At 38.3% G+C, this 25,446-nt stretch overlaps 1 protein-coding gene across 1 annotated transcript in view; it reads left to right on the top strand.

The window, feature by feature from the left end:
• Positions 1 to 33: 33 nt before the first annotated feature.
• LOC5568170 (zinc finger protein 700) overlaps positions 34 to 25,446 on the top strand; it is a 39,369-nt gene continuing 13,956 nt past the window's right edge. Inside the window, exon 1 of the mRNA XM_021848199.1 lies at positions 34 to 532. Coding sequence (XP_021703891.1) covers positions 380 to 532 — 153 coding nt within the window. The 5' untranslated portion in view covers positions 34 to 379. The remainder of the gene's footprint in view (positions 533 to 25,446) is intronic.

The raw sequence follows: 25,446 nt of genomic DNA, 5'->3' as shown, positions 1-25,446 counted from the left end.
AGAGGTCTGTCAGCTGAGAAGCTGGTGCTGACCATCCGACTTCACCATCAGGAAAATTTCTTAAAATATATTTTCACCGAAACAATCGAATTGAGCGTTGAAACTGATGTAAATTGTGCAAAAACTATTAAACTTTCTTTTTGCTACTCAAAAGAATTATTTTTAAACCTCAAAACATGATAAAAAATTGATATTTTCTAAGCGGTCCTAGTTTTTGGTAACCATATGTCTGAGAATAATTGATCCGATTGGCCCTTTGGAGAAAACCAAAATTTTCATTCATAAACAAAGCAAGCCGATCATTTTCGTAAAAAGTTTGCAATCAAAATCCGACCAGGATGCGATAAAATTCTGTTCTGCAATCAATCAGTGGTCTACGATGGAAATTTCCGGGATGTGTCGCATTTGCACCGGAGATTGTACCCTATCCGGTGTGCCGTTTGTGACCATTTTCGGGCCATCGACGGCGGAAGAGGAAGGACTTGAAACGCTGACCGCAGCGGAAATGCTTGCCTTCTGTGGGCATCTTTCGGTGAGTGGAAAATTTCTGCTAATTCGCATTTTCATTCAATAGTTTTGGTAGTTTACAAAGAATTTTTATGTTCATGCTTCACAAACAATGAGAATATATACTAAGGTATGGAAGAAGAAGCAACGGCTATGTATTAGTAAAGAGAAAAAACGTAAACAAAAATAACTACGTCACTAATTTACACGGCTTCTTATGGAACCTCGCTCGCTTGTAGTTGTGAAACATTTTGCACCGTACACAGCTGTCACGCACACTACATGTCTTCTTCCTCACCTCGGTATATATTCTCATTGCTTCACAAACATTGGTGCTGCTGCAATGAGAATATATACTAAGGTGGGGAAGAAGAAGCAATGGCTATGTATTAGTAAAGAGAAAAAACGTAAACAAAAATAACTACGTCACTAATTTCCACGGCTTCTTATGGGAGCTTGCTTGTTTGTAGTTGTGAAACATTTTGCACCGTACACGGATGTCACGCACACTAAATGTCTTCTTTCTCACCTCGGTATATATTCTCATTGGTGCTGCTGGCTTTTCTTACACGCTCGTTCAAATCTAATCAAAAGAGAGTAACTTTGACGCACTTTTGAAGTTTCAAGTTGGCTGTCAAAAGTGAGTAACTTTATTTTATCAAAGTGAGTAACTTTTTACTCAACCATGAAAGAAAACGACCTTACTCACATTTGAGTAAACACAAACATATTTGACTCACTTTGTAAACGTCAAAGACTTGTGAAAATTTCGCGCGCTTGAACTGACAAATCCTCCGTTGTGAAATTTATTCCGTCGCTGTGATGTCGGACTGTTTTCAAAAACAGTCTAGATAAAAGCCGAGCCGGCAGAGCGCTTCGGAAGTCCAACCGGCGAACTCCAGATTAGTGCTGCAAAGTAAAGAATCCTGATATCAAGTGAAGCGAGGTCGGATTGGAAATGACCAAGGTTTTGATCAAATAACCGCAAAAAAATATAAACTGTAAGTTTTACCGTCGTTCTTTTTATTGGACTAATAATCAATTCTTTACAGTCTAACCGGGAAGGCTACTGGATCGGTCAAACTACATCCTCCATGACTTTCATCAATGCCCCAGATATTTATAACATCCGGGGATCCATTCCAGAGCAGCGAAAATTTCAACACAAATATCACAATTTTTTTACTTGTTATCATGTATGATTATTATGTATTATGTATGAGATGATGAATAAATGTTATGCTCTTTGTATATTTCTTCTGATTTTATAAATAACATAATACATTTATTTCCAAAATTATGATTTCCTGAATTGAGTGACATCTACTCACTTTCGCAAATTTCAGATTAAACGAAGTGAGTAAGAGTTACTCCCATATTGACATTTGACTATGTTACTCTAAAGTGAGTAACGATGGTGTTACTCACTTTTGAGCAGTTCCACTTTGTTCCGAAGTGAGTCGAAATCTACTCACTTTTGAGTAGATCTGAACGAGCGTGTAGTAGATTTTGAGTGATACGCTTGTAGTCCCGATTAAAATCACGTTTGTAGTCTAACCGCAAATTAACCATAGCTCCTATTATCACCATTGTATCCTACCAAGCATAATGGTAATGGTACATATTCTACACTCAGGCAAATAATACACGAATTTCGTTAATTCTCTCCTTATGAAGCATTGAAAAAAAAACTTGGTATTACGTCCTCACTGGGACAGAGCCTGCTTCTCAGCTTAGTGTCCAATGAGCACTTCCACAGTTATTAACTGAGAGCTTTCTTTGTCAAAGTTGCCATTGTCGCATTCGTATATCGTTTGCACGCAAACAAATTTTGTTGTATAATCTACCGAATCCATAGTAGAATTAAGAACAGCACCAACGATTTTCAACCGACTACAAAATTCTGTTAAGTTTACTATAATGTGGTAAAAATCACTGAGCAGTGTAGTAAATGTGACTATGTCTATAGTAGCCTCGACTACAAAGTATTGTATTTCAATCCGTGACACCCACCGTACAACGCAGTATGATGAAAAGTACGATTCTATAATATTCCCCAGAAAACCATTCCCCCGAAACCCATTCCCCAGAATTCCATTCCCCAGAATCTCATTCCCCAGAATGTACCATTCGCCAGAATTTCACTCCCCAGAATGAACCATTCCCCAGAATGGACCATTCCCCAGAAAATTACCGACCTACTTTAAAGTTTTGAAATCAGTCTAGGAGAAACACAATATCCAATATTTATTTGAAAGAATATACAACTCATCACCATTCTGCACAAAATAGAGTTACACCCTTCTTTCGGTATAGCAGTTTCCAAATGTATAATTTCACATGTATGTCCATTTTTTATCAAATATAGTGATGCATCCAGCTTTTCATCAATGTTTTAAGAAGGTGCATCATAGCTTACCTTTTGGGGATACCCCGAATGGAATAAAGACGTTCGTAGTTTCATATTATACGTTTCCGTACGTAAATTCAGCAAAATAAAAACGTACTATTCTGCACATTAGAATGATACGCCCTTCTTTACGTCAAGTATAAATTACAAATGACTTGTTTAATTTTGCACATAATAGTGATACACCCTTCTTTCAGTCTTATCCTGTTGACGATATAGACAAAATGTTCCGTAAGAATACCAAATGGCAAGAAGGCATTTGGCATGATTGATTAAATGATCAAGGACCAATTAGACAATGACCATTTGGCATAACATGAGGAACATGCTTTTTGAAAAGAAGGAGCATACACTGTAAACTCGGCATTACCCTTTAAAGAATAAAAAATGCCCATTTTTTGCTGATACATGCAGCTGTCAAAATAATGGGTATTTCAAAATTTCAAATAATGGGTATTTTGTGCCCTTTTACATATTCCGTTCATTTACTCTTTAATGGGTGAAAAATTACTTGACAAGAATCGGTCGGCAGTGTTTGGGAAGTGCTTCAAAGTTGTTTCCCGTAATATCTAAATAAGTTAGCAGAAATGCGGGAACGTCCAAAAGGTAGGTACATGAATTGCTTTTATTGCCGTTTCATCTATAAAACAATCCAATTTTACAGCTGCAGAGTACATCCCGTGTGAATGTTCTGCTCTTTACTCTACAAGAATCTCCAGCGCCATTTTAGAGGTCCAAAACAAACTCAATCCCTGATGGATGAAGAGGATGCATCGAGATATTGATCGAAATAGTATATTTTATTATGCATTGAATAAATTTGTTTATATTTATGAGATTTTATTGTTGATTATTCTGTGAAAATGAATATAAAAATTAAATAAGATTTTCATCTACAAAAAAGAGTAAATTTTACTCTGTTTCTTACAAAATATGTTTTGGATAATGGGTAAAATTTACTCGTTGATCTGACGTACAAGCCGTTTACTCTTTAAAGAGTAAAGGCCCTTTACTCTTTTTATGAGTTAAACTAGTTTCTCTCAAAGAGGGTACTTTTTTACCCTTTAAAGGGTACTTTGACCTTACAGTGTATATAGCTGGATGGAAAATGGCTTTATACCAAATAATTTTACGCCAAATAACCTTATGCTATATGGGCTCTCCATCGATATATTTTGCCTATATCATTAATGAGATAATACTGAAAGAAGGGTACATCACTATATAGGCAAAAATAAACATAATTTGTTTATTTTATGGGCATTTACTGGAAGAAAGGTGTATTATTATAATATGAAAATAATCATGAATACGGGGATTAGGGGCATAATGGGGGGATTAGGGGCGTAGTTGGTTAACGCGCCCAGTCTAGCGTATTGGGAGTCGTGGGATCGAAGCCCACCAGAACGATTCTATTATTTTTCACAATTTTACATCTCAATTTGTTCAAATTGACTTTTGTGTTTACGACCTTCAGGTATTTTCAAAACACCGTCGGCTGGTTAAGCCGTAATAAACATGACAACCCTAGAAGAATAATGGACAAATTAGGCAAATGCTTATTTTACATACAATGGAAATATGTTTCAGTTACTCTCGGCTGGTGTCCAAGTTCGTCATTAGTATGACGGGTTGCATCCATTCATGGTAAGAATCAAATGTCAGAAAAACTAGATAGAAAATTGGGTCCAATAAAAAAAAATAGGTAAACACGACTGATAAAAAGGTATCCGGGTAAAATAAACACTTTCGTGGAATTTAATGAAAACTTAATTGTTAATGGGTGTCAAAACGTACTGATATGTAAAAGTACTTCCCCCTATCACATTAGCAAGAAGAAACTTCTCTAGATTAGGTACTTTGCACTAAAATTGAATTCTCCCACCGCTTTGCTTATAAACTAATTTGAAGCTGAGAAAAAAATATAGTAGAATTTCAGAGGACAAATGAAGCAAAGCATATTTTTTTATAAAGTCAAATAGTTTATATGAATTACAGATTTTGTACATTTTATAAAGTTTTGCTGAAATATGCATATTCCCAGAGAATAAGGGAGTGTCCATTTCAGCCCGTGTGCTCATTATGCCCCTAACCCCCCTAGACCCCTACCTACATACGTATTTGTTTTGTTACATCAGACCTTAGCCTGTCACATAAGTGACTCACGCAAAGCAAAAATTAAAAAAGAAAATTAATGGATATTCATAGCTTTCTGGGGAATGGTGCATTCTGGGGAATGAAATTCTGGGGAATGAGATTCTGGGGAATGAGATTCTGGGGAATGGTTCGTTCTGGGGAACGGAATTCTGGGGAATGGTTTTCGGGGTATGGTTTTCTGGGGAATGTTATAGAATCGAAAAGTACACGGATAAATATAAACATTCTAAATAGCTTATTTGTCATATTAAAACCATATTCGGTCTATTCACCCCAAGGAATGCATTTATGCATTTTATACTTTGCTAGTAAAATCATTATTTATTTTAGCTGATGCATATCCGGCAATAATGCGTCTTATGATTAAAGGCTCGGTATTATCAATCATGCATATAAAAACCACGCTTATATTTGTAAATAAATCCATAATAATGAGACTAGAACACAAATGAAACAATTTGATGGAAATATTTATTTTTCTAATAAACAATCATATCACAGACAAACAGACGTAACACTTAGAACAAACCGCGATCAAAATCATAGTCACGAAGACATGTGCGCCCAATGCTAAAATCGGTGTATTTGGCCGATGGACCAACAGATGGCGGTAGTGTGTAAACGTCAAACGCGAACATAAATGATGCGAGCGCTGCGGGTGGTGGATTGGCCACCTACCATATATTTGAATTGGCCGTTTAAAAGGTGGTCGATGGACATCGGTGAGAGTGTGACGTCTGTTTGTCTGTGATCATATTTTACGTGCACTCCTCTCCTTCCGTCGATTATCTTATACATCAGTCTAGTTTCTCGTAAGTGATTGGTTTCACGGGGCTCCTGAAGCTGAGACGTTGGCTGGCTCGGTTTGGAAGCTCTTGAGCTGAAAACATGGGTAGAATTGGGTCCTAAAGCCCTGTCCCAATTTTAGTGCCAAACGCTTAAAATTAGGCCAAAAACACATGTTTACTCAATTTTCTATTGTTTTCCGTTGGTTTAAGCCCAAAAACATTTTTATTAGATTTTGTCGAATCCTTTGGCTTAAACTCAAATTTTGGGTGTATTTTGTTTTCCGTGTCCCTTCCGAAACGTCAGAAAGGAACAACCCCAGTGATAAAACTATAACCCCTGTGGTGTTTTTGTCGACTAAGCGAACGTCAAACATGATCAAAAGTGTCAAGGTTCATTTATGGACCAAATTTTAAAATTAAAGTTTAAACATGATATAGCCATTATTTGAGCGGGAAAAATTGCTAAAGTAATTACAGTAACATGCTTTTTCGTGTTATTAAATAAAAACAAGATTTCATTACAAATTTTAGGACCCAATTGGAGGGCGCTCCTTCAAAAATGTAGATTCTTGATCTGCCGATGAAACTGCCGGGCTGCGTATTAAATTCAGATTGGGAACGATCCGCTTTTGGCAGTTCAGCAACTTGTTTTTCAACTGTTATTGTGACCAATCCAAGAGCCAGCCACATTTTGAACGATCGGATGGCTGGCCGTCGAGTTCTGCTGAATTTGGATGACTAACTATGACGGACGGATGACGTGGAACTAAAAAGATGAAAAATTTCCTTATAAATGCTTGTCGTTGAAGAAAAATATGTTATCAACTTACCGTTCGCCTTGTAAAACATGCCGCCAATCCAAATTTGTTTTAATAAATCTGTACAGTCGAACGAAAATTTACAAACTTGATTTTTTTTTCACGAGAGAGCCATTACTTGTAGCTCATGGCCAGATTGAATAAAGATGAAGTCCCAAGATTAACATCAGCAGCAAAATATGCACGTAAAATATTTTTATTAAAGAATGCATAATAAAGTATAAAAAAAAGACGACAAATTATACTTTGTAAGCTTTTGAATGCATATTTATCAAATATGTCAAGAGTGTGATAATAGGCACACTAACTAGTATTTTTCTTTTTATCCGTGTACAATGCCAAACTTGTCAAATCTAGAATATTTCTAGTCATAAATACTACAACTCTGGTTAAATCCCTGGGCTTGGGATTATATTTTCCAGGGAGCGATGAATTTTGATAATTGATCGCTGTTGTTAGTAGTTTTGATTAGATGTTGGGTGAATTTCAAAGCAATGGCAACCTTTATGTTACAAAATTTAGATTTTATCCTCTGACCTAAAAATTCTGGTTTAACTACTGTACTATGCAGTTGGGCTGCACTAGGCTATCACTCATCAAAATTACTTTCACTTCGGGAAAATATAATTTCAAACTGGCGAGAAGATTACGAATTGAGGGTGGGTTAGGAGCACAATTAGACCCTTGAATGTGCAATGTGGGGTAGTAATTGGGAATGCCATTGACGGTTTGTAATCTTCTATGAGGTTTTCGAAAACCAACAGGGCGCGTGCACCGGGTTGCGGATAGGAGCAAAGGGAGATCAATAGCATCTACCTAATATAATAGAACAAAAAGCCGTTCCATGATTAGGTAATGTTTAGCGATCTTCTATGGTGTTCTAGTACTATAAAATTCTTCACTCACTGGGAATTTTGGCCTTGATAATAACAATAGTGATAAAAACATAAAATAATACCTAATACTTGATAAGTACAATGTAGCTTCAATGTAGTAATAAATGAAATAAAATCAATTTTCTATACTTGACAAGGTTTTGAAGACAATCAATGAGTGAAAGAACTACCTATTAGAAAAGCCACATCAGCTAAGGCTACACATATACAAATGTTGGTCATAGGGTCATGACGAGCATTCGGTATGTATGTCTATGACTTTTTTTTTTTTTTATATATTTTTTTAGTATCATTCCAAACATTACATTCATTATTTCTTATATCTAGGTGTTCTGTGTTATTGGACAACACTATCATCCTAATTTGGTAAAACAAATCTAAGATTTTATTAACATTTTGTTAACAACATATTACATTTCATTTGCCGTAGCAGTTCAGATTTTTTACAGGTGAGTTGATTTCACCTGCTTATAAGAGAAAAAAAAAAGTTTTTAATATACTTAACCTAACTTAACCTAAACATATAACGCATTAATCGTGGCAATGGAAGATTGTAACGATTTTTGCCTGAAATTATTGATTATTTTATTTGACATTTGTTCCAATGTTTCAACATTGGATATCCTATGTAACTCATTGGTACTATACCAGGGAGGAAGCCTCAGAATCATTTTCAAAATTTTATTTTGAATTCTCTGCAGAGCTTTCTTCCTGGTATTACAACAGCTAGTCCATATTGGTACAGCATACAACATGGCTGGCCTGAAAATTTGTTTGAATATCAAAAGCTTGTTCTTAAGACAAAGTTTTGATTTTCTATTAATAAGGGGATAGAGACATTTTACATATTTGTTACATTTGGCTTGAATGCCCTCAATGTGATTTTTGAAAGTTAAATTCTTATCTAGCATGAGTCCTAGATACTTAACTTCATCTGACCAATTTATTGGAACCCCTCTCATCGTGACAACATGTCTACTTGAAGGTTTCAAATAAAGAGCTTTTGGTTTATGTGGGAATATTATTAGTTGAGTTTTGGAAGCATTAGGAGAAATCTTCCATTTTTGCAAGTATGAAGAAAAAATATCCAAACTTTTTTGCAATCGACTACAGATGACACGCTTCGTCCTTTGGCGGAGAGGCCTGTGTCATCCGCAAACAAAGATTTTTGACATCCCTGAGGTAACTCAGGTAAGTCAGATGTGAAAATATTGTATAATATTGGTCCCAAGATGCTGCCTTGGGGAACACCAGCTCTTACAGGAAGTCTTTCAGATCTGGAGTTCTGATAATTAACCTGAAGTGTACGATTTGACAGATAACTTTGAATTATTCTAACAATGTATGTTGGAAAATTAAAGTTTTTTAATTTTACAATCAAACCTTCATACCAAACACTGTCGAATGCTTTTTCTATGTCTAGAAGAGCAAGACCAGTAGAATAGCCTTCAGATTTGTTGGAACGGATCAAATTTGTTACACGTAAAAGTTGATGAGTGGTCGAATGTCCATGGCGGAATCCGAACTGTTCATTGGCAAAAATTGAATTCTCGTTGATGTGGGCCATCATTCTGTTCAAAATAACCTTTTCAAAAAGTTTACTGATGGAGGAAAGCAAACTGATTGGACGATAGCTAGAAGCTTCTGCAGGATTTTTGTCTGGTTTTAAAATTGGAACAACCTTAGCATTTTTCCATTTGTCAGGAAAATATGCTAATTGAAAACATTTGTTAAATATATCAACTAAAAATGATAAGCTACTTTCTGGAAGTTTCTTGATGAGGATGTAGAAAATTCCATCATCGCCAGGAGCTTTCATATTTTTGAATTTTTTAATAATAGTTCTCACTTCTTCCAAATCAGTCTCCCAGGCATTTTCAAAAACGTTCTCTTGATTGAGAATATTTTCGAACTCCTGAGTAACTTCATTTTCAATTGGACTAGTAAGTCCTAAATTAAAATTGTGCGCACTTTCAAACTGCGTAGCAAGTTTTTGAGCTTTTTCGCAATTAGTTAGTAATAATTTGTTTTCCTCTTTCAATGCCGGTATTGGCTTCTGAGGTTTTTTCAAGATTTTAGATAATTTCCAAAAGGGCTTAGAGCCAGGGTCCAATTGAGAAATTTTATTTTCAAAATTTTTGTTTCTTAAATCTGCAAAACGTTTCTTGATTTCTTTCTGCAAATCCTGCCATATAATTTTCATAGCAGGATCACGAGTGCGTTGAAATTGCCTTCTCCTCACGTTTTTAAGACGGATCAAGAGTTTAAGATCATCGTCTATAATCACGGATTCAAATTTTACTTCACATTTTGGAATTGCAATGTTTCTGGCTTCAACAATGGAGTTTGTTAAAGTTTCAAGAGCATTGTCAATATCAATTTTAGTTTCTAAAGAAATGTTAACATCAAGATTAGAGTCAACATACGTTTCATATATATTCCAGTCGGCTCGTAAATAATTGAAAGTGGAGCTGATAGGATTGAGAATCGCTTCATGCGATATTTGAAATGTAACAGGGACATGATCAGAATCAAAATCAGCATGAGTAACTAATTGGCTACAAAGATGACTAGAGTCGGTTAAGACCAAGTCAATCGTAGATGGATTTCTAGAAGAGGAAAAACATGTAGGGCTATCAGGGTATTGAATTGAGAAATATCCTGAAGAGCACTCATCAAATAAAATTCTGCCGTTGGAATTACTTTGAGAATTATTCCATGACCGATGTTTGGCATTAAAGTCACCAATGACAAAAAATTTTGACTTATTGCGAGTTAATTTTCGCAAGTCAGTTTGAAGCCAATTAACTTGCTGTCCAGAGCATTGAAAAGGCAAATAGGCAGCTATGAAAGTATATTTACCAAACTGTGTTTCAACAGAAACACCTAAAGTTTCAAAAACTTTAGTTTCAAATGATGAAAACAGTTGATGTTTTATACGCCTATGAATGATGATTGCAATTCCCCCACATGCCCCATCAAGTCGATCATTACGATAAACAAAAAAGTTAGGATCTTTTTTAAATTTGGATCCAGGTTTTAAATAAGTTTCGGTAATAACTGCTATATGCACGTTATTAGCTGTAAGAAAATTAAACAGCTCGTCCTCTTTACCATTCAGAGAACGAGCATTCCAATTTAAAATATTTAAATTATTATTTGGATCCATTAGAAAAACGTAATCCAATAACAATTTTATTTGTAAATTTTACACCTACTTGGACTGCTTCAGTCATAGTGGTGGCTTTGAACATTGCATCAATCATTAGATTCAATTGTTCAGTTAGAAAATTAAAATCAGAGGCAGACATATCATCTGATGATTTCCCATTGGAATTTTCGGTAGACGAAGAAGCGGGGTAGGAGTTACCTGTGGCGGTAGGGTTTTTTCCATTTGATTTGAAACAAGTAGCATGGGTACTCATGGATCGAACAGGGGAAGAGTTCAAATTACCTGCTACGATATCGGCAAAGGATTTACCGTGGGTAGATACATTCGAAATAGAAAGATTCGAACGGCTACCCGACGGATTAAAATTTGTTTGTGAATGAGCATGATTATGATCTTCCTGGTGGGTATGATTCCTAATCAAGCGATCGTTAACTGAAAAATGAGTATTGTTCGATACTCTACCAGGCAAATTCCGGAAACGACCGTTATCGTAACGGATATTATCCTTCATCTGCTTGGCACGAGCCTCAACGACTCTTTTGCGTGAAATGCATTCCCAAAAGTTAGCTTTGTGAGGGCCCTTGCAATTGGCGCATTGAAATTTTCTGGTATCTTCTTTCACAGGACAGTCGTCCTTAGCGTGAGAAGAACCTCCGCAAATCATGCATTTAGCATCCATGCGACAATTTTTTGTACCATGACCCCACTTTTGGCACCGACGGCACTGAGTGGGGTTCTGGTAATTTCCTCCAGGTTTCTGGAAATGTTCCCACGTCACACGGACATCGAACATAAGTTTAGCTTTTTCTAAAGCTTTAATATTATTTAGTTCTTTTTTGTTAAAGTGAACTAAATAATATTCTTGAGAAAGCCCTTTCCGAACAATGCCAGATTGGGTTCTCTTTTTCATAATGATTACTTGGACTGGGGAAAAACCAAGTAAATCATTTATTCCATTTTTGATCTCTTCAGGTGACTTATAGTCACTTGAGAGACCTTTCAAGACGACTTTGAACAAACGTTCAGTTTTGTCGTCATAAGTAAAAAATTTGTGCTTCTTCTCTTCAAGATGTTTGAGAAGAAGCTCACGATCTTTAAGAGTTTCCGGCAAAACGCGACAGTCTCCTTTCTTTGCGATTTGGAAGGAAACCTTGATTCCCCTAATGGAGTTAAAGATCTCCTGCCTAAATCCCCCAAATTCGGAACAACTGACCACGATAGGCGGCACTCTTTGCTTCCTCACTTGAATCAAAGAGCCTGGGCTAGAGGCTGCTTCGATTTGGTGTTCGGAAAATTTGTCTAGAGCATCGAACTGATTGCTCATTTCAATACAATTATTCATTTCACCCTTGGAAGAAAGTTCGCATTCCGGAGAAAGGTCCTTTCTTCCATTCTTGCCACGTGTAGTGACAGTTTTAAAACCCACTTTTTTGGAAGGAAGTAGTGAATTCAGAGATTCACCCTTCCTTTTGTTAGTTGTTGATACCATGTTTAGTTAATAAACGAGAAAGACGTGACCTTCGAGAGGTTTTTTCCCTAGACGGTGTCCAAGAAGGATTACCACCGCTAGCTTTCGCCAACGGGTCCAACGAAAAATCGAAGGCACGGGTCCAAACAAGGATCGTAAAGGGATCAATAGTAGAAAAATAGTACTGAAAAGTACTGTTTAAGTAGCACTGAAAAGTACCGTTTTTAATTTTAGCACTGAAAAGTACTGTTTGTGTAGCACTGAAAAGTACTTTTTTATTGCTTTAGGTAGTTTTTAAGAAAACTTCCAAGAGCAGAGAGAATTCGTGTACGCACAGCACGAAGGTACGATGCGCACTGAGTATGTCTATGACTGATTCTTATCTAATAGGGGCACTAGAAGACCACGCGGACAATTTCGAAACAAATTATTTTTATACATCGGTCTTACGATCCGAAAGGCTCAGCTATGCTGCAAAGTCATTTTAAAAGCTATTCATTACTACTGTTTAATTGTTTATAATTCTAACAAAACTACATGTGTGCAACATCAGATTCTAACAGGAAATCACCCATTACGAAGGCCAACTCTCGGTGGTTCAATCGCACGACTTACCTCGTAAACTGTTTGACTATCGAATGTTCACCGCTCCTCTTGTGTGAGTGGTTTACGAGCCGAGACGACATCAACACTACGTAATATAGGGTAGTGGATACCTGTGTCGTCTCGCTCCACACATCCCCCTTTCTCTCCCATGAAACAAAATATTGAGGTCCGAAAGCCAAAGATTTGAACCCACCTATTAACGGTGTTAAAGTATAGCACAGAGAGAGAGAAAAAAAAACTAAGTCAGCCTTGATTTTGTTTGACATGACGAAGTAATTTTCTCACAAGAAGCGGAAGAGACAACACGTTGTTTAAAACAAACGAACGAAATTTATTTTATAAAATCAAAACTCAAGGCCTAAGCTCAAGAAACTAAATCCACAGTAATCCAATATGGATACAATCCAAAAAATAAATAATAATCGGTAAGTACTGTCGGAGCATTAGAAAAAAAAAGCAAATAACTGATTTCTCATTCTACTCTTCTAGGTTCGCCTCTACCACCTGAGTATAATCGGCCAGGTACGATGGAGGCCGCTTCGCTCTACTGGGTCGTTCAGGGACATCGCCATTATCAGGGTTTACTGGGTTTGAAGAATGTGTGGATTTCGTCGGCTGCTCCGTTTCCCGCCACTGCTGGACCTTCTTGGTTTGCGATACATGACGCTTCAGTTGCTGACCTTCCGGATCGCAAAGGACCAGGCTGCCATTATCTTCCTGCAAAACGGTGAAACGCTTAGTGTCGAACCGACTATCGCCTTTCCCCCTAGAGGGGCGTTCCACGATTACGGTATCACCCGGTTTTACTTTACTCGATTTGGCTCCACGTCGAGCATCCTCCCGTTCTTTTGACGCCAATTTAGCTTCCCGATCTCTTTCATCCAGCAAATTTTCGCTATACGAAGACTTAGCGTAGCTCATGAGTGGCAACCCACGCCTGATTTGACGACCAGTCATAACCTCCTCTGGAGAAACTTTGGTAATGCTATGTTCTGCTGCATTATAGGCTTGAACCGCAGCTTCCAATTCTTTCCTATAACTTGCTCCTGTCGATAAAGCAGCAGTCATAGCTTTATTCACGACTTTCATAAATCCTTCTACCAAGCCGTTTTGCTGAGGGTAGAAAGGAATTGAGAATATCGTTTGAATTCCGCGCGCAGAGCAGTAATTCGCATAATCCTCGCCATTAAATGGCGGTCCATTATCGGACTTGATCGCTCTCGGAAAACCTTCCCTGTCAAACACAGTATCCAGCACCGTTCTGGTATATTCGAATTTAGTAGACTTTACGGGACGCGTAATCGCGTACCTGGACCGAAGGTCAATGATAACTAAAATGGATATTCCATCTAGTTTCATGTACGGTCCATTGAAATCAACAGCGATAGTTTCCCAAACGCCTTTTGGGGCAAACTTTCTTCGCATTGGGGGTGGTCTCTCTGGGCGCCCGTTTACTGCACAAACAGCACAGGACTTGACCCATTTTTCAGCATCAACTGCCATGCCAGGCCACCAGACACGCCTACGCAAAATACTCTTCATCTTAGCTTCCAGCGGATGCCCTGCGTGAGCAATCTCAAGTGTTTTTACTCGAAGCGCTTCAGGGATAACGGCACATCCGTTTTTCACCAATATTCCATCGCTGACAGTAAGGTCCATTGAAATCGATTTAAATTTCAACAAGCCTGCAGGCCATTTACGTGTTTCCATTGCATGGATTACCTGTTTTAAACGAAATCCAAGTAAAGAAATCCCAAAATTACTCTTTTAAATCATTTATATTTACCTGCACCAGGGTTTCGTCTTTTAGTGTGAAGCTGCGAATTTCCTCTTCAGTGAGGAACTCAACGCTACGTGACTCCAAAGAGCAGACTTCCCATGGACTTACTTCTTCGTTAAATGCATCATCACTCCCACAATACAGCCGCGATGATGGATCCGCTATATTGTCTGTTCCTCTGACATACTCGATATCATAGTCATATGGGCTAAGACGGAGCGCCCAACCATCAGCTCTTGTCAAGGCCCGTTTGGATACTTCACGGGATCTGCTTAGAATAAATGTTATTCCTTGGGCATCCGTCCGCAAAATGAAATGTCGACCCAACAAGAAATAGGAGAAATGCTCCACTGCCCACACAGCACTCAACGCTTCCCGTTGGTTCTGGGCGTACTTTTTCTCAGTTGATGTTAGTGACTTCGAGGCAAAACTTATAATCCGTACTGCTCCTTCACTGTTCTCTTGAATCAACACCGCACCTAACGCGTTGGGGGACGCATCAGTGTACAGGACGGTACGATCTGATTCCGAGAAAAATCCCAACGATAACGTTGAATCAATTATTCGTTGCTACAAAAGTTTGAAAGCGCTTTCCTGCTCTTCACTCCAATGCCATTTTTGCGCAGTTGTCACTGACCACAAGGGGACACATATCTCTGCAAAATTCTTTATATACGGGCTTATAAACGATGCGAGGCCGAGGAAACTCCGAAGTTCAGATGACGTGGTTGGAGACCGAAACAATTGGATATCTTTCACCTTCGACGCTTCAATGTTAAAGCCTTTTTCGCTAAGCTCATGCCCTAAGAAGTTAAGGCTCGTTTGGTCATACTCACATTTTGAGGAATTGAGAGTTAGGTTGTTTAGCCTCAAAATGCTTAGAACCTGCGCAACTGTCTTTCTCAGTTCTTCAATGGTTCCTGCAAAAAGTAGGACATCATCGATATAGATGATTTTATTTTTTACGTCCTTCAGGATTCGTGACATCTCACGCTGAAAAACTTCCGGAGCACAGTTGACACCAAACATCAAACGTGTGAAACGATACATTCCGTTTTCTGACAAGAATGTAGTTAGCTCTCGTGACTCCTCACTCAATTCTAGGTGATAATAAGCATCAGACAAATCAAGTTTAGTGAAAAACTTTGCTCCGTGTAATTTCACCTTCATCTCGTCGATGAGTGGCAAACGGAAATACTCCCGCTTAATGGCTTTATTCGGCGCCTTCATATTCACCACTAAGCGAAAATCGTTCTTCCCTTTTGGAACGGCAGACATTCCGCTTATCCATTGTGGTGCAGTAGTGACTCTCTCTATTATACCTCTCGCTTCCATCTGCTCTAGCCGTCGACGAGCTCCTTCGCGATATGCAGCCGGAATGTTGTAGTACGCGTTACGCACTGGGGGTACACTGGGATCGATGCTAAATTTGATTTTCACACCAGGCATTTTCGGAAACACCGAAGACTCTTCGCAAGTGTTTACCATGTCACCGACTCTCAAGAGACCCATATCACTCGCCGTAGCTCTTCCCAACAAAGACCTGCTACCATTCTCAACAACGAGAAAATCTGCTGTAATCATTGATTTGTGGTACCCAACAGCCTGTACCGTGGCTCTGAAGCTGCATTTCACCTGCATAGGTTCGTTTGTGGCATAAGCGCGCAGAACTGTTTTCAGCAAAACTGTACTCCGATCAATAGATGCTATTCCTAACTTAACTTGCTTTTCCAGCTTAACCCAATCCTCGCCTCCTACGACGTTCACGTCTGCTCCTGAATCAATCATGAACTTGATTGGGCTAGACGAGCCGATGCTGCAGTCGAACAACACATCATGAAGAGACAGAGCATTAATGTGCTACAATGAAATAATAAGAAAAAAACAATGAAATCATAAAGCAGTGACTTTATTTATCCTTTATTCTCATTGATCATTTTATTCTTTTACCTGTTCTTCACGACTTTCCTTCGCAGGAACTGCAAAACCTTCGTCCTTCACCATATTCAAGCGATTAACCCGGCATGCCACCGCGAAGTGGCCTCGTTGACCACAAGAATTGCAGTTTTTCTTCAACGCCGGACATTCTTGGCCTCGGTGGGACGGTCTAAAGCATCTGGGGCATCTATAACGACGACCGACGTTAGTTCCAAACTGGTAATCGGGAGTGGTGTCCGATTTGAATCTCTTTGCTGGGTATCTCTCCTGCCGATGGAAAATTTGCCTGCGCTTGATGTGACTTTGATTGCCTTGGAATTTGCCGCTACTGACGACAAGGGCACTGGATTCGCCCCGGGGGAGCATCATTTCCGCTTGGAAGGCTTCAGCTCGCGTGCCTGCTTGGACGATCGTATTGGAATCGTGAGAGTATGTTCTTGCCGCTTTCTTCAACTCCTGGTTTCGAAGACCTCTCAAAAGTTGAGTCCGAACAAAGCGATCTTGATCCTTTGGACTGTAGTCACACAGGACTACTTTTTCAGTGAGACGCGCATGAAATTTCACCACTGATTCCCCCTCTTCCTGGACCATCCTCACGAAGTCCTCGTGCTCTGCAGCGGGATCCGTCATTGCTTTTAGATACTGGTCAATATTACCAACAAATTTCGTGTAGTAATTGGTACCTTCTTCTACACTTGGTTTCAACTTCGCAGCTCGAACAATACTCTTCAATTCGTCTCCCATGGATAAGAGAAGAAGCTCCACACGACGCTCCGGATCCTTGACATTTGAAAGTGAAGCCGCCATCTCAAAATCTTCCAAGAATCGTGTCCATGCTTCCCACATTTTGCTGGCTGCCACATCTTTCGGGAACGGCTTGATATTATCCCACCGGATAGCACCTCCACTAGTTGACGGAGTAGATAATGGGATGTGTGGCGTTACGGGCGGCGTACACGAAGACGACGTGGATGGAGCAAGGAATGGAATATGCGGTGTACTGACAACCTCCACCGGATTCTCTCCGTCCTTAGCTCGGGTTGCATCGATGGTTTCGCTCATTCTCTTAATCACATTCTCTAGTTCTAACACCCGATCTTCCAGTTGCTTCTGGTAATCAGGACCGGTGGTAGAGCAAGCAGCATCTTCATCATCGGCATCTTCCTCAAAATTCGAATCCTGTACGTGAGGAGCACGAACGAATTGCCCAACTCCCGCTTCATCGCTAGAGGAATCTTCAATATCGCCCTCAGAAGTGGCTGGTGGGGCACGAACGTATTTTCCCGCAGCAAACATGACGAAAACGATTCACTGGAAGTTCTGGGAACGAAAATTATATGTTAAGTTTAGGATACTCAGCCTATTCTTCTACGTCTATAATTATTACTTTTGATTTAGATGACGATTGTTAGAAATAACTTCGGAAAATAAACCAAAAACTGCAGATTGTTTAGTCTACACTTGTCGAATAACTGTACAAAATAAAACCGAGCAAGTTGTCCGTTGATTTTCTTCTGAGTATATAGGCAGTTGTATTAGTGTCTCATGAATACCATCCTATGGCTCTACTACTACACTAACAGAAAATAAGATTTTCCAATACACAAGCAGCAAGCAGGCACACAGCTATCACGTGTACTGCCCTTCTACGCTTACTTGTCCCATGTTCTATTCAAACCTTATGGACCGCGGGACAAATATGCGTAGAACGGCAGTGTAACAAATATCATCAACCCAGGGCTATGTACAACCGTCCGTCGTATTGCGCATCCGAGTGATCGCGGCCACGTCACTCAACTGGCGCGTCGCTTGCGCGAGTGCCTTGCAGTTCAGTGTTTCATGTCGCAAGTGACCAGCGATTTATTTTTGTCGCTCAAAGTTGATAATTGTTCTCGATTTTGTCTGTACCGACAATATTATTTCATATCGAGCACGTCAGACGGTGTGAAATAGCTGAATGCATATAAGGTAACGTTTCGAATACAAGTGAGGGCAAACGTGTTACTATGCCAGGGCCTGCTCAATACATGAAAATACAAGGCACGCTTAACAATCGGCATTTTTTACTTATTCGAGTTCGTCTATATTTGAATAACAGCGGTCCTCAAAACTCGCTATGTATTAGTTCGTCAATATGCAGTTTCCAGATTTCAATTTTGTGGTCAATAAAACTCACATGGATTTAGTTAAGCAATGTTACCATTCGGTAGTGGTCCTCAAAACTCGCTAAACTTTTTTTCAATTCTAAGAGCGGTCCTCAAAACTCGCCCAACATTTTGAATTTAACAGTGGTCCTCAAAACTCACCAAACATCTTTTTTTTTGTATTCTTACAGCGGTCCTCAAAACTCGCCCAACTTTTTGAATTTAACAGCGGTCCTCAAAACTCGCCAAACACTTCTTTTTTTTTGTATTCTTACAGCGGTCCTCAAAACTCGCCAGTTTTTTTTTTTTTTTATTCTAACAGCGGTCCTCAAAACTCGCCAGTTTTTTTTTTATTTTTAATTCTAACAGCGGTCCTCAAAACTCGCCAAACTTTTCGAATTTGACAGCGGTCCTCAAAACTCGCCAAACACTTCGTTTTTTTTTTTTTTTTTAAGTGATCCTCAAAACACCTAATTTTTTTTACTTGCCGTTACTTGCAACACTTTCACGTTGCAATCACTGTTCACTTTGAGAGAAACGCAACAGTAAACGCTGACTGTGTGTGTGAGTACGGCAGCCACTTCTTTGTGTTAGCTTTGTGTGTCCGTTGGCATCGGAATGGGTGATTTCCATAAATTGATTTTAAACTATTTTCCAATCGGTTCACACCACAGATAACAAATACTGTAACCTGTAACACGGTCGCCAAATGTGCAACATCAGATTCTAACAGGAAATCACCCATTACGAAGGCCAACTCTCGGTGGTTCAATCGCACGACTTACCTCGTAAACTGTTTGACTATCGAATGTTCACCGCTCCTCTTGTGTGAGTGGTTTACGAGCCGAGACGACATCAACACTACGTAATATAGGGTAGTGGATACCTGTGTCGTCTCGCTCCACACAACATGATTAACTCATTACTAATCACTGTTCCTATATTCTCTTTTTCTCTCCTTATCTGTTGCATGATTATGATCATCACTAATATAATGCATGAGCATGCACAATAAGAATTATTTCAGGATTGAAAGCAGTACATGGATACCTGGATAGAATAGCTTCGAAAAGGGCGCTCAAAATATAATATTTCTGATCAGGGAAGTATTATTATCAAGGGTATGTAAAATTTTTCCATTATTAACACTTAGATCACACAATCAAATGAACTAATAATATCAAATATTTTTAAAATATTTTTATATAAATCAGCATCGTCAATCAGTGCAAAAACAGATAAAGTTTGTAAAGTTATCACCATCGATTGAATTGCGCTCTGTAAAGTAATGTTCAATCAGTATCAAAATCTCCTGAAGCGTCGCATTGTGCCATCAGCAGCCCTCATATTGTTATTATTTTGTTGTTTATAAAATTTCTAGAAAGCGATCAGCATATTCTTTCTTACTTGTACAATGGCCGATCTATTTGGAATTTTAATAAGTCAAATCTAACTTCAAAACTCAAATTAAATTGCTTTCAGCACATTTACATTTTGCAGCATTAATCGCATTACTGTGTCAAGTCTTCTCCACTCCCTATAGCCTACCCCAACCCTTCTTATCCTTTCCGATGGTGTTCAAGTGGTCCGCATAGACTATTACGGCCATTACCTATCCCTTCCCCCGGCTTTGGACTCACTTGCGCTCTCATTGCCCCACCAAACGCTGCAAAATGAAAATGAAAATGAATAAATACTACAACTCTGGTTAAATAAACAGAATATATTTTCTTGTTGTTTATGTTATGGTAGAGTTAACAGATTAATGTAGTCGGTTGAAAATCGTTGGTGCATTTTTTAATTTTACCATGGATTTAGTAGTTTCTACAATAAAATTCATTTCAATGTGGGAAGTACGATGGTACTCTATGCCTAGGGAAGTCAAGGAAATTTCCATTACGAAAAGATCCTGGACCAACCGGGATTCGAACACAGACACCTTCAGTATGGCTTTGCTTTGTAGCCGTGGACTCTAATTACTCGGCTAAGGAAGGCCCTATTGAAAAAACTATTAAAGCCGATTTCAGACGGCTAACATAAATTTCATATCATTGAAATAATAATCATACTCGAGAAAATAGTTGGATATAAGCTGAGAAAGAGGCGACAGCTGGCTTAGATTACCAGCTCGCAAAAGTCACAACAAGGAACCTGTCATCTAGTATCTCCGGAAAATCGCTTATTTGAAGGGAAGATCGTGACAAAACGTCAAAATTCAAGTAAACGTAATTAAAATTTCTAGGTGTATTTCGATGATTTCACATTTTAAAAAGTTGAATAGTTAAATATAGTACATAGTCTGTTGGCAAACCAATAGTAGTTTTATTTTATCATATGCATATCATTTTTCATAGTGTACAATTTGACCGTTGTGCACAACCCAAGAATTAAAGAAAGAAGTCAAAGAAGGCAGGAAAACATGCCAACTGTCAGTGAGCTGTCTCCTAACGGAGACTACCCAAAAAAATAAGTTCTTTTTACTCAAATTTAGGTAAACTGCATTTAGTTTTTATCCACGGTTGGGTTGTTTTGCCTCTCTCGCAACAGCAATGTTGTCAAAAACAGAGAGAGAGACGCACCGACTCAGCGTCGAAGTTCAATGGAATAAGCCAAATTTGGGTTCTTTCGAGATAATCTAACGTTAAGTTGTTTTAACCCATCACGGAGAATTCGAAAGCTAACGCTGGGTAGATTTTTTTGCACTGAGTAGTTTGTTTTGCCGCTGTCAAATGGAAACAACCTAATAATAGGTATATATCAGTTAACCAAAATTTGGGTTATCCCACAAAAGAGCCGAATAGACTATTTCCGTGAAAAATTTTTATTCGCTTATATGATTTCCGTCAATTTACTGAACAAACTTTCCTAAGGAATCGGTATGTTTTGGAGCCTTTATCTATTAGAAAACAATGAAAAACTTGCGGCACGTTAGTTCACCCCTCGGTCCCTTACAATTGGTTTCACCTCGAAAAAATGCAGACCCCTTTTTCCCCTATGGTTTTGCCACCACGTTGTGGTGAATTTATGATCAGCTGGCAAGACCAGATGATTTTTGTTTATGTTTTCATGCATCATAATGGGCTTCGTTGCGGTTTCGCTACCTCCTTCCTTCACGGTTCCTGAAATCTCCGTTAACACCGCGGAAACCACCTTCATCGCTTCGGCCGGTTATAACCGCACCCGGCGAACACCACACGGTTCTGCAACGCAAGGATTTTAGTCAACCAACAGATGCCTGATCTCTCTGTTTTGTGCTGACGAGGTTTGAATAAGCCGGAAGATTCCCGACATGAAGCACCAAAGACTGCTCAAAAATTCCTTGCGCGGCTGTTGCTGCCTCAAGGCGGGAAGCTTCCGGATCAATAGCCAAACGATAAATTTAGGCATTTGTCGGCATGAATAGTAAAAAATAGTCTCTAATAGAACTAGCGATACCTTAACTGTTGGGTGGATGTGAAATTTGTTGTTAGGGGGTGGTTTTGAATTTTGAATCTGTGGAGGAAAATATGTATATTTTCCTACAGGAAGACCTGAATCGGGTTGGGGTTGAAACTGATTCAGAACGGGTTGCGCCAGTTCCAACATGGTTCAAAAACGTTTGTTTGAGTAATTTGAAGTTAGTTCCGTTGGCGCTCCTGTTTGGGGCGTCCTGACCGGGATCACGGTCAGTTTGTGCTCGCACCTGATTTGACGTTTCCAAATGTAAACAAGCATCCCAATGCAGGGGTGGAATCGAAAATCTGTTGATAACTCACCACGCTGATACCCATAGGGTTGAACCAACTGTGCCGCATCTCGAATTATTTTTCAAAATGTGGTGAGTATCTATGTTTTCAAAAATTCATAAGAAAATTAGGAGTGCATATCAACAAAATCGGAAAGCGTTAATATTCATTAAAAATGATTGTCTTTCGAAGAAAAATACAAAAACTGGGGGTTAGATCTGACGGAAATGGTCTATTGCGTCAAAAGAAATCAAAGTTGGGTTGATATGCGGCTCCGTGCTCTCTCTCAGGATATAAGGAACATTTACAAATTCCATTGCGTGCCTTACGATTTCCATTTCTGTACTGAGATTCTACCATAAAGCATTCTGGTATTCTTCCGGAAATACCATTGGGATTCTTCGAAAAAAAATCTAGAACTCTTCCGAATATGTTTCTCCAATTTCACCAAAGACGAAATAAAGACCTACATGCTCCTTGCAGTTGCCCAAAATGTTATTGCACATAAGGCAATTGAGCAAAATGTAAAATGTGTACTGCGAATGTACTGAAAAGTGCACTGCGATCTGTCTAACGGGACCTTTGCAGTACCAAGTGACCAAATGCAGTACCGTCAGACGGGGCTACTTTGGACAGTCACGTTTTGGATTTATTTCCAGCATAAATATTAATCTGAGCCATTTTGTGTCTTCAGCACTTTTATTAACCAATTTATGTTCAACAATCAGGCATAAATATTTTTTGGAACAACATCAACAATAGAAGGATAAACAAGAAAATATATCAAAAAAGTCCAAACAAATATTCACAAGCTACAAAACATTTGCTATGTAAACATTGTATGAATTTTCCACATATCGTGGAAAGTTGTTGGGAACATTACAAAACTATCGAATCGTCATGATTCAAAGAAATTTGTGATAGATTTATGTTGAAAGTTGTTTTTTTAGAAAAATATTGTCTGTTTCATGGATAACAAAACGCGCCGCCAACTTTCAAACAGAGCGATAAAATCGTCGCCAGCAAACAAATCAAGGAAGGTGATTTGCCGTTATGTTGGTAAGACTGTTAAAACGTCAAATTCGCAGCGGCTGGTAGGCTGGCGACGATTTTGGCGACGGTTTCACCGGCGACGATTACAAATCGTCGCGTCCGATAAGGTGCAAAATTTACAATAAATGATCAAATGTCTTAATTTTACGACTCATAAAGTGTTGGTTCCTACACGCAAAAAAATTGTGCGGTAAAAACTACTATTTTAAGGGGTTAACTTAAGCGCTTGCACCGGCAATTTTCAGCAGACCAGAAATGCGCTTGATTTTACCATGTCTGTAGTTGGAATCAGATTGTTGTAAATTATTTCTGTCAAATGTACCAGTAATGCGGTGAGGTGTACCGTAAACATAGGAAATTGCTCTGAATTTCCATGGTAGTTTTAAGAATAGGCGTAGTCAGCTAAAATAGTAATTTTTACCACAGAATTTTTTCCCGTGTATATTTAACAACACAATAAAAAATAAACAAAGGAATAAGAAAAGTAAATAATTGTAAAACATACATATTTCAACTCGTATAAACAGTAAACTCACAATATAATCCTTAAAAAATATTGTTCAGTCATATTTTACATGAATCTGTTATACAAAGCAATGGCATCCTTCAACTGCTATAATAAACTACTCTTACGTCATCTCAAAACTTTTAAGAGCCAAAATGCATCTAACAAAAGCAAAACTTTATTGTTTATGATCTTGTGAATCATTATTCTTATACTTCATGGATTGTATTTGGAATAAAAATTACTTTTTGTTACAGGAATTAATTTGATTCTTCTACATATCGTTCATATAACATTAAGAATCAGAACGAATATTTCTGTACAAAGCTAATTATTCATCGCAGTACTTGGTAGTTACACAATTCGTTTGCATCAACTTTAACAATCAAGCATAAGTTGCTATTTATTATGTCGGATAAGAAAGTAAAGTTGACATATCAGCATGCAAACTAAAAATTATGAATAGAATGTTTTTGTGAAAAGTATTGTATAGGTATGTGTAGTTTTTTCAAGCTTTACAATTTTCTAAATTATGTATATCATTGAAAAACATTCGAAAACATCACAATGAACGATAATCAATAGAATCTGTTTGAAATTTATGATGAAAAATCATTTTACTATCAAAACTTATTAATTTCTAAAAGTGTCCAAAGTAGCCTCTTTTTTGTCTTGAAGGACATATTTTTTTCGCTATTCAAGCAACTTTTTTTATTTATTGATGGATTTGTCTCATATTTTGCACATTGGTTACTTACAAATACAACTTAAATATGCGCAAGAATTATCGAAATCTATCCATTATTCACAGAGCTACAAATCCTCAAAGATGAAGAATGTGGAAATAATGTCAAAAAAAGCCCCGTTTGACGGTACTTGAAGTGGTACCCATTCTGAATCCTGTAGTATTAATTAGCAGTTTTTTACAAATCCGACTACTATGTCTCTATTCGTCTCTGATTCTACAGAAAATCCTTCAGGGAATTTCGTTGAAATTATAGAAGGATTTCTGGAAGAATCCTAGGATAATTTCCGAAAGAATAACTGATAGAATTCTGAAATAATTTCAGGGGGATTTTTAGAAGAATTCCGCAAAAATCTCATGAGGATTTCCGGAAGAATTCCAAATGTATTTTACGATGATATCCAATAGAATCCCAGAAGTTATTTTGGAAGAATCATTGGAAGATTTCCAGGAAATTCAGAAGGTTTTGAATGATATCACTTTTTAACCGTATCGTACGCACAATTTTAGAATACTGTTCACCATTATGGAACCCATGCTATTCACTCAGAAACACGACTAGTCACAGAATGACTAAATTTCAGTAATTTATGACTATTTTCTATCTGCCTCTTTATCGTTCTGCAGGGAATTTTATTCCTATTTGTCAATTCGCCTGGGTTGAAGCTTAGCGATGCTTCAACCCAGGTGAAATGACATTTAGTGTAGAAATTCACAGCAGAATAAAAGGGAGG

Source organism: Aedes aegypti, chromosome 2 (genome assembly GCF_002204515.2).
Source record: "Aedes aegypti strain LVP_AGWG chromosome 2, AaegL5.0 Primary Assembly, whole genome shotgun sequence".
NCBI classification, from domain to species: domain Eukaryota; kingdom Metazoa; phylum Arthropoda; class Insecta; order Diptera; family Culicidae; genus Aedes; species Aedes aegypti.
This window is presented reverse-complemented; position numbering and strand designations above follow the sequence as displayed.